This window comes from Uranotaenia lowii, chromosome 2 (assembly GCF_029784155.1).
Source record: "Uranotaenia lowii strain MFRU-FL chromosome 2, ASM2978415v1, whole genome shotgun sequence".
Lineage (NCBI taxonomy): Eukaryota > Metazoa > Arthropoda > Insecta > Diptera > Culicidae > Uranotaenia > Uranotaenia lowii.
In genome coordinates, this window is record NC_073692.1 from 185,822,936 (window position 1) to 185,838,420 (window position 15,485).

At 39.0% G+C, this 15,485-nt stretch overlaps 2 protein-coding genes across 3 annotated transcripts in view; both read left to right on the plus strand.

Annotated features, from left to right (window-relative positions):
• The window catches only part of LOC129741959 (ATP-binding cassette sub-family G member 1), a 163,098-nt gene that overhangs the window by 83,393 nt on the left and 64,220 nt on the right, over positions 1–15,485 (plus strand). The gene's annotated exons all lie outside the window — the stretch shown is intronic.
• On the plus strand, positions 2,550–10,595 carry LOC129741958 (uncharacterized). The gene is made up of 3 exons (XM_055733789.1): positions 2,550–2,694; positions 7,750–7,882; positions 7,954–10,595. Exons 1-3 carry the CDS (start codon positions 2,644–2,646, stop codon positions 10,419–10,421), a joined length of 2,652 nt encoding a protein of 883 aa, XP_055589764.1. The 5' UTR covers positions 2,550–2,643; the 3' UTR covers positions 10,422–10,595.

Consider the following 15,485-nt stretch of genomic DNA (forward strand, 5'->3'; position numbering starts at 1 on the left):
TTCCGAAAAACCGTAAGTATCAACAAATATGATAATATTTTATTACAAAGGTGCAAATTTTTAATTGGAGCGAAATTCAAAACCAATATTGAAAATTTTTGATTGCGAAATTTCACTTCTACTCGTTTAGTCCTTTCACCTAATACCCATATTGTGGGTGTTTTATGTAATTTATAGTCGTTTACAGCACTTTTGAGTTAATTGGGAGTCGCCATCTTGGATTTCATGATGGCGTCAGAAAGAAAAAATTGACTTCTTCTAGTTTAACCGTTTCACCCAATACCAATATTGTGGGGATTTCATGCGATTTTAAGTCATTTACAGAATTTCAAAAATAAGCGGAAGCCGCCATCTTGGATTTCAAGATGGTGCCAGACAACGAAATTAGACTTCATTCCACCGGTATATTATATACAGCAAACCTGTCCTCATTTGCTGTACTCATAATTAACAACTCAGAAATGATGAGTTCCTCATGCCTCAACGCGTGTAATTGGTTGCCTTCGAGAGAAACGTCAAATTTTAGCTATTTATATGACTCATTAAAATAAGTAAAAGTTCTCCCATTTGTACAACCCACTAAAATGTGTCATAAAACCGTTATAAAACTAATTAGCCATTTATCTGACGATAAGAAAACTATTTAGCATTGAATTGACTAACGCCATGTTGGGTGCAAAATCAAATGACACAAAATAACGCTATGTTGATGGATTCACAATGTCTAGTATTTGAAAATATTTTCTCAGGCCTATTTTCTATCAACATTATGTTTGCGATGTCATTATTTCATGTTTTACAATTATTGTCTTGGAGAAAATCAACTACCAAACCAAATGAAGCTTATTCCTAATTCTTCCTTTGCCAGATCAAGGAATAATAATTTTTTTTGCGTATTTAGAATTGTATAAATTGATAATTCATTAACAATCAAGTACCGAAATCGGAGGCTATAAAAAGTAATGGCCCTTGATGTTAACCATTTCGTCTTAAATGACCGGGTATGAGGGAGGACACATCACCGGTGATTTAAGTGACACGTGTAATCGTCGATCCAGTGATTGCTGCTATTGGATTCAATACAATTTTCAAATTATATACTGTTTATTAATGTACACTGGGATAAACGACTTCTCTTAGCTTAAAAATGAGTGACTTCTCTGAGATCTTTGATTTTTTCACGGGATTTTAAGCCAATTCGGTTTATTAATCCCGGAAAATCTTTCATTTTTTATTTCCATTCTTCCTTAATTTAATAAATAAAAAAAATGCCCTCAACAAATGAAAAAAAGTGCATTTTTTGCCAAGTTTATCCCACGGTGCTTAAGGAAATTAGCAATCAATTGGCAAGTGATGTGTAACTGTGAAATGTGTAGAGGTAGGTATAACATTAACTTTACTACTGTCAATTCAGCGGAAACTCATCGCGGTCAAGAATAAACACACGACGCGAGATGGCATGTCACCAAACCACTGCTGCTGGTGCCTGGTTCACCTGCCGTGTTAAAGCCAAAGTCTCTAGACGGTGAGATTTGTCCCTATCAATAAAGAGCATGACGGATTTGGATTTATGGTTTTGTTTGCTAGGGAATCAATAACGCGCAAACATAGGCTTTATGACAAATAATACGAGGAATGTGATGATGGCCGAGGGGTCAATGCATGATCTTTGTTCTATAAATTGAGGTATATGCATATAAAGAATACCTTCTCGGGAATCAGGTAGATGGAAGCTGGGAATCCCGAATCATTATAAATTCTGACGGTGTATTGTGGTTGTCTCAAAGCCTCATATCTTCCTTTAATAAATTTATTAATAAAAAATTAATAAAATTTATTAGATTTTTTATATGTCTACTGTTCAAAAGGGACAAAGACATTCCAGGTTTGAACTGAACTCTGTAACTCAATAGCTAATAAAATAATTGATACATTCAAAAATTTGATGGCAACTAGTTGCAAATGGTTTGAACAATTCACTTCTGTGAATCTAGTAATAACAACTAGCTTTTTACTTACTAGATCTACTGCACTATAGCATAGCATTCGTTCAAAATTGCCGAATACACGAGATACAACTTATTTATGAAAGCCGACACGAGATGCCTGAATGAATGTCAGTGCTGTAACACTTAAATTTCCTTAAGATGATAAAAGATAATTTATCCTGGTGTAGAATCTACAAATTTTTATACAATTATACCACTATTACGTCACAGCAAATTTTAATCGAACATACTTCAATCGCACACACGAGCTGTTGTTTATTGTTTATTATCCCAAATCCCTCTGCAGGGCGCTATCAGCTTTTCGATTCACTTTATGGGTGACAGTTATCTTAATACCGGAACAACAGGCAATACAGATATTATATTTTCTGTGCGCTGGTAATTGACACTTTCCCGGAATATTATGGACCCGTTACAGCTTCCGGATTTGGTAAAATTGATCAAGATGAGTCGCGTTGACCGGGTTCGATCGCGATCGTGTCGCCGTATGGTGTTTATAAATTTCACCCACCCAATGAGGGATGAGTTTAGTTGGGTCGATTTTGTCAACCTAGAGTGAACGAAATTTGTTTAAACTACGGTTGGGAACAGTGAACGAAATTTTAAATAATCTTAGAGGAGTTTTGATTGCAAGATGAAAACTCTTCTGATAGCCTTAGTGCTTGTTTGTGGGATTTTGTGTGAAGTGAGTGAAATGTTTATAATAAGGTTGCCACAATTATTTCAACACGTATCCGGGCATGAAAAATCCGTCCTGTTTTATATGAAATCCTGGAAAAATCCGAGCATTTGATTTCAAAGTAATCATCTAAAAATCCAAGTATTATCCAGGAAAATTTGTTCAAAATCCCGTACATACTGAACAAAGATCAAGAAAAAAAAACTAAAATAATAATTTTTTCATCAACACTCATGATCTGATTTTTAATTGTATTCAGGCTTTCAAAAAAACTTGATAATTTTTATAAACTCGCTCAAAAAATTTCATTTTGAACGCATAATTATAAAAAAAACAGACAACACATATTGTTTTTTTTTTTATTTGATTTGGAAAATAAAGTCACTAAAACGGGGCAAAATCCGGTCCTTTTTCTAAAGGAATCTTGGCAACCGGGCCGGCCGGACTTTTCTAAAATTTGGTGGATATTTAATATCCGGGCTAACTCGGATAAAACCGGTCAATCTGGAAAGCTTAGTTAAACACTGACAGCATGAAAGCACACACGAGGTGCTCTAAAGTGAAATTCTGAATAGTGTTTTTGAAGTAGTCCAACTTTGCTCTGCTTACAATTCTCTTTTGAATAACAGATTCCTTAAAAAGTTTCTGATAACATAGTGAAATCATATGAAATTTTACCATGGTTCTTAAGTTATTTTTTTTATATTTATCCATTTTGAAATCGAAAATTACAATTTGTTGATGGAATTCTAATTTGAAACATTCAAACATTGAGTATAAAGACTAGAAACCGAATATTATCTGTTTGTATCTGAATCTTCATAGACTTCTAATCAAATTCGCTTCAACCCGACTTCAGGTGACTGTTCTCACTGTTCTCACAGGATTTACTATTTAGTAAACAACACCATTGTTAACGTCTTGAGCCATCATTTCTGATACGATTTCATGTTCTGAGGTGTAATAGCAAAGTGAGTGTTAGACCGCTGCAAGCTTTGTATGAAAATTTCAAATGTATGAATCCTTACACCTTCCATAACTTTTTTGGGTTGTTTCTAACTATCAGAAAAAGTTAAGAAAATTTAGGAAGCAATTCGTTCAGTCCTGAATTAGCGCAACGAGTTTTAACTTTGTATGGGAAAGCAAAATTATTCATTCAGAAATCACCAAAAATTTATTGAATGTTTTAACAAACTACAACTTTGGAATTTAATTGTTTTTTGATTATTGCAGTACATTTCATGTGAACAAACCACAAACATCACTATTACTCCAGAAAAGATATTCGAAGTTGAACAAAAACTATTTTTTAAATTTTTTTTTTGAATTTTAGCGTTTTTGATTGCTAATGAAATGACTGCGAATGAAATAAAAAATATCAAAATTTTTCATTGGATTCAGATTTTTTTATTTTTAAAAATGGCTATATTTTTTTTTTCATTAAAAAACTTAGTTTCTTCTCATGTGAGCAAAAATTGAAGCTCAAGAATAAGCAAAACTAGTAATTATAGACAGACTTTATTTTCAGCTTATTTGAATTTTCTGGACGATTTAATATGCAAAAATGTCTTCTTCCATATAAATTTCCATACAAAATCGAAACGCCTTGCGCCAAAGCAGGAATCAGCCAAATCATCTCAAATTTTACACTGATGCTTGGTGACCTAAAAGGCGTCAAAACATATGGGGGTAAAAATTCGGTATCGAATTTTCAATACGGCGAATGCGCCAACATCACTGTTTCGAGAAAAACGCGTTCAAAGTTTGACAGCTCCACAAGCTCCCAGCAAAAATTTTATTTTGTTTTCTCCGTTTTTCGAAAAGCAAATATCCTTCAGTTAACGTTGTGCATTCAAAATGTAATGCTCTGAATGTACTTTATCACCCAGCTGATAACTCCATTTGTTTACGTTTGGCGTATTCGCCCTATTCAAAATTCACTACCGAATTCATTTTTTGCAGCGGTCTAGTGAGCACCTGCCAAGACCACTCCTGAATTGTTTTTTCGCTTCCATTGCTACGGGAAATAGTGTTTCTTCTAGCGTATTGTTCAACCATTCAGGAGAGTGATTTCGACTCCTCAGACCTTCCAATTGGCACTTGTTGAAAACGCTTGTTTCAGTTGTGGAATAGAGAAATATTTTATTTACTATCTCAGTAAGGACCATACATCGCTGCACTCTACTCTAGCGATTGTTAATACGTGAATTGCCAATTGTGGATTTCAACACCTTCCCTCGATTTGCAGATCGAGAATGTTGAAGAGCATCGGCGATGTCGATCTTCCCGCAACACACCAACAACTTCTTCCAGCAATCTGCAGACACATGCTAACCGCAGCGTAGCTGAATATCGCAAGATAAACTCTATCAGCGGAGCATCTTCTTCCAATTTTGATCCCCGGCAGAAGTCGTTGTCCAGCTTGGCTCTGGCGTTGGCAATGATGTGAGGCTGGTAACTGACCGTCCGTCGCCCAAACAACCTTCTCCATAGTGCCTGAATACCTTCCAGCACTTGGATGCGAGCTTGCACATACTGACTGCAACGTAGCACAATACCATGACAGTAACCCTCTCGGCGATTAGCTTCATCCAAGCTCCGCTCCGGCTAATCCTCCAGCTGGACTGGACCACTTCTCCCTGCGCTGACCAATCTCGGCTTCGGATCCTGAAAGTCCACCTCCCGGTCGTCAGCAAAGAACTTATGCTACTATTCCCAGCGTAGCTCGAGACGGCATCGAAAGTAATCGTCTCGAAAACCGCCTTGCCGAATTCGAACTTCAGTGGCACCGCTGGATGATCTTTTCGCTGGTTGGCTTCTGTGGCTGACCAAATCCTCTGCCATGGGCGCTGCTGGTACACTCGCTACTCGCAAGTCTTGAGAGTACCCCTCTCGTGCTAACCCTTTCTTCCAATCCAGACGTATCAGGGCCCATAACCTGCTTTTGTCGGTCCCGTCGGCAAAGAACCGGTCTTGTTTACCCGTATACTAACGCCTGGTGCGGTATCAAAGTGATGGTGGCGAGTGTAATGCTCTTGGTCCTATATTTGTAAGAGAGATAAATTTCCGCTCTAAATCACGAGAAGGTGGAACTATCGACAAGACCAAACAACCAAAGTATCTGTCCGGTAGTTCCCGTACACCTATTATGCAGATCCTTATCTCGTCAGTAAAATTGTATACATATGACACGATGGTTTGTCGTCCACACTTTGGCACAGCTTTCTGTATCGATTTACCTATCTAGTCCTATTAACCCACTTGAGGACTACTCATGATTTGCGGTAGACCTCTCATAACTTTAACTATGCCGTTACATGCTTTTTGGGTTCATCTGCTGAATTTCAGACAACTAGCGCTAAGCTCGAGGACTTCTGAAGTTCATATCTGTCTAACGTGAGCTTTTCGGCGTTTTAGAAATGAGATACTCCGTGCAGGTTTAAAGCTTCGACACAGACATATTTGTCGAAAAATTTGGTCTTTCATCTCCGTAAATACCTGGACCAGTTGCTGCCTTAGGACCACAGGATTTCGGCCTCATGCACTATAGTTTCGTGAACATTATCATCCATCTGCTTGCATCGTATACTTTTGATTGCCAATGAAATTTTCGGGCGAAGGTACATTTCGGACAGCTCTTTGACCGGAAATAGCGCTGCATCTACTTCGATATCTTAGGCGCGGTTTTTAGGTGCCCCACTGACACCTGTGATAGAACTTAGACCATCGTTACTTTTTTTGGCTTTCGTCTAACTACTGCTGGCTTCACACTCTTTTCCACTGGAAGCAGCTAGTCTTTTTATTAGCTTCTTTTTTGGGTTACGCTATCACCATATGCATATAGTTTCGGAGCAACTTTGCGCACGTTGTAAAACCTTCTGTCGCTTCAAAAATGAGAAGGTACCCCCAATAATGAGGATAAGGCATTCTTAACCCTCCAAAGCTGTTCGGGTCAATATGACCCGAAGCTCACATTTCAAACCTCTTTATCATCATTCCAATATACTGAAGAACTGGGAATTTTGACAAACCAAGTATGTTCTATGAAAATAATGATTAAATTAACGACAAGAAATTAAAATTTGAGTTTTGAAAATCGATTCATTGGTAAGTGAAATACAGCTAAGCAAAGCCAAAACTAAACGTCGTTTTTTTAAAGTAAGTTTTTTTTTCTACCGGAAGATCTAAGATAACGATCAAAACTTTCATTGGACCCCAACATATCTATACATTGTCGGATAGATGGATTCTTCACGATTTCAAACATCAAAGAAACACTTAAATACAGAGAAGCTATCAAGAGTTATGAGTATTTTAAAAATAAAATTGATTTTCCGGACTTTTTACTTTCTGAACCAGTTTCTGATAACCTGGTAATAGTTTTCGACTTTATTTTAGAATGTTGAGTAAGAAGACTAAATTACCTTCTCAATGAATATAATATCATTAAAATCGGTTAACATTTACAGCCAGGAGAACAAAATCAAACAACAACTCAAATTTCCCCGAAACGGATATTTTGCGAACGGCTTTGGAAGGTTAAGGCGTTTCTATGCCAATTGATTTTTATTAATTTTTACTCTCCTTTAATCGCTTAGAAGCTACCAAAACAGCTACCGCGGCTCTCCGAATTAGCTCAGTCTGTTCCTTGAGGGCACTCTGCAAGAGCACCATCAATTTCGGTACCCAGGTCTTGATGTGTGTCAACAGAAACCCCTGCAACTAGTGGACCAGCCACTTAATCTCTAATCTCGCGACTTAATATCAACGTTGCAGTTGGCGGAGAGTTATAGAAAAACTTAACTTCATCTGTGTTCAATGTTTACTCTAGGGCTCGAACTCGAGGACATCGGTTCTGGAGGCAACTGACTTGCCAACTGAGTCACAAGCCATATACTGCTTTACACTCGCATAACAGTCCCATATGGATAGGAAACGCGAACAATATGGGACTGTTATGCGAGTAGGGGCAATATACTTATTATGACATTTACATAAAACTCGAAAAATCTAGATATTTTGTCGTACTTAATCTCAATCGTTACAATCCTCTGCTTCCAGTCCCACTATGCGGCGGCCGAAAGTAGCAACATCATCGATCGGGGTCTTGCCATCCTGACTAACGCAGTGGCCAGGGGCAAGGAAATTCTGGACCGAGGCGTAGGCGTCAAATCGGAGCGCATGCAAAGCATCGGTTAGTTCGGTGTACTTTTTCGTTTGAATTTTTTGACTTTTTTTTAACGTTGTTGTTATTTTATCGTCAAGATTTCTTCGGCAGCAAATTGGAAACTAACATTGGAGTGAAGACTGGATTTGGAGATGCAGTTGCTCAGCCAAGCAGTGCCGAAGATGATCTCGCTCGTAAGAAACGATCGGCACAGTTGATCACAAATACCAACTCCGGCACCAATATCAACGTCGTTAAAATTAAGACGGTGAACAATTTTGGATCCACACCGGCTGCTTCATCAGCATCATTGCTTGCTCGTAGAGCACGGTTGAGCGAAGGTATTCAAGGTGCCCTGCGGGCAGGCGTTCCAGTAGAGTATGGAAAAATTGAGGAGAAAATGACGGTAATGGTTAGTGATACTGAAGTATCGCCCGAGGGTTTGATAAAATCCAACAAAGTACAGGAGACGCATGAGGGGACATTGAAAGAAATCACAATCAATGGAGGCAAAAATAAGAAAAGCTATAGACGAGGGGCAGGTCCAACAGGTACAGTTGTCCTGAAATCTTTTGAAGAAAAGAAGACGGAGGCAAACATCAAGTCCGAGATGAAACGTGGTGGTCCCTTGAAAACTCATGCTGTTGTAGAGTCGATTAACGCAAACGCGAAGACTGTTAGTATAAATGGAAAGACAATTAACCCTGATGGCAAAAACTCAATTGATGAGCTGCTTCCCGAACAGATGATGCCACTACAGCGATCACAACGATCTCCTCAGGAAGAATCGAGCACTGAAGGTGGCCCTAGAGGTGGTCCGCCGAAAGGTGGCCCAGGAGGTTGTGGCCCTCCACCTGGTGGTCCAGGAGGTCGTGGACCTCCACCTGATGGTCAAGGCGGTCCAAATGGAAGGGGTCCTCCACCTCCAGGAGAAGGAGGTAATCAGCAAGAATCGTCGACAGAAACTAACAGGGCAAAGCGTGCAGTTCAAGCTAATCCCTCGCCAGCAAATAAAGTAGCAGAGGCTGGACAAAACGAATCTGGCAGTGGCTCCGATAGCGATTCGAATTCAGAAGAAGATTCAAAGGAGACGACAGCAGCCAATCGTCGCAAACGATCACCGTGTGGTCGTGGCCAAACTACTACTGTAGCAGCTAGAAAGAAGCGTGATATTTTTGCCGATTTCGATGAAGTGTTTCGTGAAAAAAGATCTCCCTGTGGTCGTGGAACAACAACGGTTGCCGCAAGAAAAAGACGAGATATTTCCAGTGATTTAGCAGACGAACGAGTAAAGCGTTCCCCATGTGGAGGCGGAAGAACAACAACTGTGGCTGCTAGGAAAAAGCGGGATGCGATGTCGGAAATAATTTCTGCCCTCACATCGCAGCGTGAAAAGCGATCTCCATGTGGACGAGGAACAACAACGGTGGCCGCTAGAAGAAAACGTCAATCTGTATCTGAGTTCCTAGGACTTAAACCAGCTGACGTTGATGACCGATTGGACGTTTTGCGGAACAAAAGATCTCCCTGTGGTAAGGGAACCACAACCGTTGCAGCAAGACGCAAAAGAGGAGCCCTTGAAAGTGATTTTGCAAGGGAAAAGCGGTCTCCTTGCGGAGGAAAAACGCCTACTACGGTTGCTGCAAGGAAGAAGCGTGAAACCAATGATCAGGTTAATTTGGATTCAAGATACAAACGTTCTCCCTGTGGTGGTAAAACTCCAACCACGGTAGCCGCCCGAAAGAAACGAGAAACTGAATTGGAAGCAACTTTTAATGAGGTCCAACAGTCTGGATTGCAATTACCATGGGAAAGGTTCAAACGTTCGCCCTGTGGAGGAAAAACCCCGACAACAGTGGCCGCCCGTAAGAAACGTGACACAGAGTTTGAACGCAACAAACGTTCGCCATGTGGAGGTAAAACTCCGACAACAGTAGCCGCCCGAAAAAAACGAGAAACTGAATTGGATGCAGCAGTTAATGGGATACAACAGTCTGAATTGCAATTACCATGGGAACGAAGCAAACGCTCACCCTGTGGAGGAAAAACTCCGACAACAGTGGCCGCTCGTAAAAAACGTGACACGGAGCTCGAACGTAACAAACGTTCGCCATGTGGAGGTAAAACTCCGACAACAGTGGCCGCTCGTAAGAAACGAGAAACAGAGTTAGAACCCTCAACTAACGAAATCCAACAATCGGACCTAGAATCCTCCCTAAATCGAAACAAACGTTCGCCTTGCGGAGAAAAAACACCAACGACGGTAGCCGCTAGGAAAAAACGTGAAACCGAATCGCAATCAGAGCTAGATCGTGCCAAACGTTCGCCTTGTGGAGGAAGGAGAGGAGGAGGATCATCGGTGACAACGGTGGCGCCCGCAGCTCGTAAGCGACGTGATGCAACTCCGGAGCAGACATCAACTGAGATCAAGAGCTGGTTCAACAACATGTTGGATACGGTGGTTGATCTAGCAAAAACGCTTGTCGAGAAAACCAAGAGCCTGTTTCAGCGAGAAGGTGGAGCCAATGCTACGGCTGGCGAGAATACGGATGCGGAACGCTTTTAGTTAATGTTTAAATTTTCAAAATATTTCTACCTAAAAAATTGTTTAAAATTTTAATGGTCCAATTAAAATTAAATTGGAGTCTTCTGTCAAACGCTTTTGACAAAAACACTTGAAAAGTTCGAAGTATATTCTTGTAAAACTTGAATAAATTGACCAAATATCTGATGACTTCTATGGCATTGTGTTTTAATGAAACTCGAAAATTTCAAGTGATTTACCATGTCTTTTGTCTAACTGCTGTTTTTATAGTGGTTGAATTGATAAAAGTGTTCTAGCCAAGTAACAAATTACGTTTGCCAGTTGTATGTATGTATGTATGTGTGTATGTGTGGTTCCCTATCGGTAGCAAGGTTCAGCCTATGTCTGTGTGGCTTGGCCTTCGAACTGCTTCTCAAGCTTCCACGGCCGATGGTTCTTCGAGGGAAGGCATCCAACCTTCAGAGACCTACAATGGTTGGCAATCCACTTCGCTTGCAATGCTTCAGATTATCCCCAGATGCATTCCCTCTGAAATATTTAGTATATTTATACAATTCAACACATCTTACCTGTCGGAAATTTATGAGATTCGAACCCAAAAGTTTTTCTTGCCGATACCGGGAATCGAACCCAGTACGCCTGGGTTGGACTCGCGTGAGCCTATCCACTAGACCACATCAGCGCTATTAAAAACATTCCTTTCTTATCAGGCACATAAATTGCTCGGTTACAGTTGACCGACTGACAGTACTTTGAATCCGGTCCAATCCACCAGGATGTACTCAAATTGTAGGGTTTTTACTGCACTTTTAAGGAAAAATAATTTAAAAAAAATTTCCGATGTTGTTTTGATGTAATTTAGAACTTTTTGTCGAGTACCACTCATCATAGTTTGGACAACCTATTCGCTGACCTCAGCGGCCATTTTGTTCCACAATCTCTTCATCTCTGTTGCATCCCGAGTCGTCCTACCATTCTTCTTCATCTTCTGCTTGGTCATTGCTCAAAATTTGGGTTGATGTCCTTTTCGACAAAATCCACCCGTTGGCCCAATACCACTGTAGTACCTCTTAGCTGTAGGGGCAGCTCGCGAAATCTGGCGAAAACTTTTCTGGTCCTTTTTGAGATCTTATTTACGAAAAAAAAAACGTTTTTTTAATGCACTCCTCCTTGTACATTTCGGAGTCCATTGTCTTGTTTTTTACAAAAACCGGGGTTTTTTGTCCGCAGCTGCAAATACCTTGCCAGATCAAACACTTTCTTTCCAGCTTATCGGCAAAAACGAGTTTGAACTTGGCGGAGACATCACCCCGACCAATGGATTTGTTAAATTTTTGGCCAGAAAGCCAGGATGATAGAGGAACAAAGTACTGTCAAAACATTCCAGATCCGACAACTAGGAGCGCTATGGTATAATAAACAGTGCGTCCAGATTTTGGATGATCCATGCTTTATCTTCTTTTTCAAGTATAACCCAGTTAGGCAACAGACTATTTTAGTGTCTGAACACGAAACAATGATGTAATTCACATATTATAGCATTTTTCTAAGGTTAAAAAAGCGTTTTGCTTAAGGTGGCCATTGTGCCCTTATCTCCCCTACTCATGAATTATTCTTATAAATGCGATACTGAATTGAATTGAATTGTCGCTTTATGTAATGAAAGATTGAAATACACAAAAGTGATGAAAAACGATGATTGTGCGTGATTATTTACGATTCTTTCAGAATTCATTTACGATTTCGATAAGAGAGTTATTCATGTACGAATAAAATGCGATTTCATTTGACATCGGTCGTACTAAATACGATTTCATCCGAAGTATCGTAACTAAGTCGTATTTCATTTGTTTTTATCATCTTTTGCGATGATTATACAATACTGTCAAATGTTAAGTACACACATTTATGATTACGATTTGAGTTGCATCCATATACGTGTTTGGCGATGATTTCTTTTACGATTTTAAGTTGGCTGGGTAGGAGACTTATAGTGTAAAAATGAAACAATTTTTGAGCATCTATATTTCCAATTAGGGCAAAAGGAAAAATCTTCGTATCATTGCATCAACTAGATTGTAGCACATATATTAGACACTGAAAAAACTGGAGAAGCGTTTTTTGTTTAACTCGGGTTATGATTTTTGAATACTTTTTGTTTTCACTTTTTTTTCAAAAGAAAATATCAAATCCTCTTCTTACACTCCCGATGTTTTCGGCTTTGAAAGTTTTGAAAAGATTTTTGTTTTTTTTTGCAGATATGGTCTCTGAAAGCGCAAATCAGGCGTATTACTTTGTATGCCATGTTTGGCGAGTTTGATTTTAGAGATCTATTCGATCACACGGAATGGAAGTTCCCGAGCAGACTTTCATGGCAAAATTATACCTGATATTTAATGAGCAGTTTTACCAGTACCGTAAAACGGGGTAAGATTGATCACTTTTTCAATATTTTTCGACTATTTTTTCTGTTAAGGGGAATGTGGCATGTTTCAATGTGGCATGGCAAACCAGTACTGGACTCCAATGAACGTAAAACATGGTTTCAGAAATTTATTAAATTACTTAAAAGTTGATTTGAAAATCGATTTCGTCTTTGTTTAGAATTTGATGCTTTGGGATAACATTGATCAGTCTCTATTTTGGTTTTAACGAGTTTTCTTGATCATAAAGGATACAAAACACCTTCATAATATTTACAAATGCTAGTAATTGATATTCTAAGAAAGTTCGTGTGTTAAGGCCGAACAACAATTAAAATCGAAATAAGGACAATGATGCTGCATAAATTAAGGGGCTAAATTTTTTATCACTACATACTTATAAAATTTTAACTACGTAAAAAATGAAATTTTGCCTTCATTCAATACTCTAGGTCCTCGCACTATTCTCCTTTTATTTTTTTTCTTCAAACTCTACCATTTGATAGGGTTTTTAGCCTTTTGTCTTAGACTGGCTTACTCTTGGAAAACGTCCCTATGATATTTAAAATATCTAAAATTTACCTCAAAATAGAACAAAAACTACACCAAAACTATAAATTTATCGAGGAAGAAAGTTGAACTGCCACATAAATCAACCTGCTGCTTCTAAACGCTTTGATTTCATCTGGAAGGGTGTTTGTTTGCGAGCTTTCGAAAAAAATAGAATTTTAAAAATTTTAAAATAACTTTTTTTTTCTTACATTTTCAAAAACAAACCAAGTTTTCCCCAATTTGAAACTCAACATGTAGGTTTTTAAACGTAGAAACAAGTTTTAAGATATTTTAACTTTAGACTGAGTTATTGATGATCATGTGGGAAAATTTCATGTTGATCAAAGCTACCCCGGTGATCAATGTTACCCCGTTTTAGCTATCTAATATTTGTGTTACTACCTAGTTGATGTAACAAGAGCCTGATTTTTTTTGCCTCAATTGGGGATAACGATGCTCAAAAATTGATTAATTTTCAAACAATAATGCTCCTAGCTCAAAAGACAATAACCCAAGTAACCAAAAGTTTCACAAAACAGGCTCTTAGAAGCTTTCTCAGCTTTGTTTAACAAATGAATAGCATTCTACTCAGCCTTAAATTTAAGTTCTTATCGATACTTTCAAAGTCCATAGTTGAAGCTGAGTAGAAGGCTATTCAGCCTACACATGAGACCTCGAAAAAAAAGGTTAATGAAAAAGAATCATGTTTTTCTTGCTTTGGATTTTATACCTATTTATGTTAATTTGATGTTGATTTAACTGTGAATGAGTTTTATACTTACTGGAAAAATTTGCATGCTTGAAGATTTGAACCTGAACCAACGAGGTGAGAACTGAAACGCTATTTCTGTACCATGCTTAGATTGCTGCTTTTTAAAACATCAATATGAAATAAACTTGGAATTATCGACTTTTCGAAGCAGGCGATATTGAAAAATGTAAACATTCGTACCTAAAGGGTGATACGGTCAAAATTTGGCCAATATCAACTTGACGTATTTCTTTCAATTTTGCATTTAAAAAACCTGAACACCCCTCATTTTGAAGATGTGTGTGTGTAGAATGTTGCTCCTATTTTGATTTCGGAATTCACTCTTCAGTTGTCAAAATGCCGTCCAAGGAAGAAGAGCAGCGTATCAAAATTTTGCTCGCGCATCGCGAAAATTCGAGCTACTCGCACGCAAAGCTGGCAAAATCGCTAAAAGTTGCCAAATCAACCGTAACAAATGTAATTGAAGTGTTTGGGGAACGTTTGTCGACAACCAGGAGGTCTGGATCGGGGGGAAATCGAAAACCGGAAGCCACTGAAACGACAAAGAGAGTTGCCGGTAGTTTCAAGCGAAACGCTAACCTCTCTCTCCGAGATGCCGCAAATAAGCTGGGTGTATCGTCTACAACCGTGCATCGAGCCAAAAAACGAGCCGGACTATCGACTTACAAGAAGGTAGTGACTCCAAATCGCGATGAAAAACAAAATACGACGGCCAAAGCTCGATCCCGGAGGCTGTACACGGCGATGCTGACGAAGTTTGACTGCGTGGTAATGGACGACGAAACCTACGTCAAAGCCGACTACAAGCAGCTTCCGGGACAGGAGTTTTCTACGGCAAAAGGAAGGGGAAAGGTAGCAGATTTTTAGCACATGAAACTGTCAAAGTTCGCGAAGAAATATCTGGTTTGGCAAGCCATCTGTACCTGTGGCTTGAAAAGCAGCATTTTCATAGCTTCCGGGACTGTCAACCAAGAAATTTACATGAAAGAGTGTTTGAATAAACGTGTTCTGCCCTCCTGAAGAAACACGGTTGTTCCGTACTGTTTTGGCCGGATTTGGCATCTTGCCATTGGCCATGGATTTTGCCATTGGTGGTACGCCGCCAACAACGTGCAAGTGGTTCCCAAACACAAGAACCCTCCCAACACCCCAGCAAACATGAAATCGCATTAAAAATGATAACTCAAGTCATTAAAAACGTTACTGCGAATCGTTATTCCAACTAGCGCAAGTAAAAGGTCGTAAAAATCGTTACTCGAATTTGGATTAAATGGTTTAAATCGGATATGATAAAAAGTTCGCCATGTTTGCAGATTTTGAAGACGATTTTGTTCCTTT

Coding starts and splice junctions, on each gene's coding strand:
- LOC129741958 (XM_055733789.1), top strand. CDS start 2,644: ATGAAAACTCTTCTGATAGCCTTAGTGCTTGTTTGTGGGATTTTGTGT. Junction 2,695..7,749: donor TTTGTGGGATTTTGTGTGAA/GTGAGTGAAATG, acceptor CTCTGCTTCCAG/TCCCACTATGCGGCGGCCGA. Junction 7,883..7,953: donor GGAGCGCATGCAAAGCATCG/GTTAGTTCGGTG, acceptor TTTATCGTCAAG/ATTTCTTCGGCAGCAAATTG.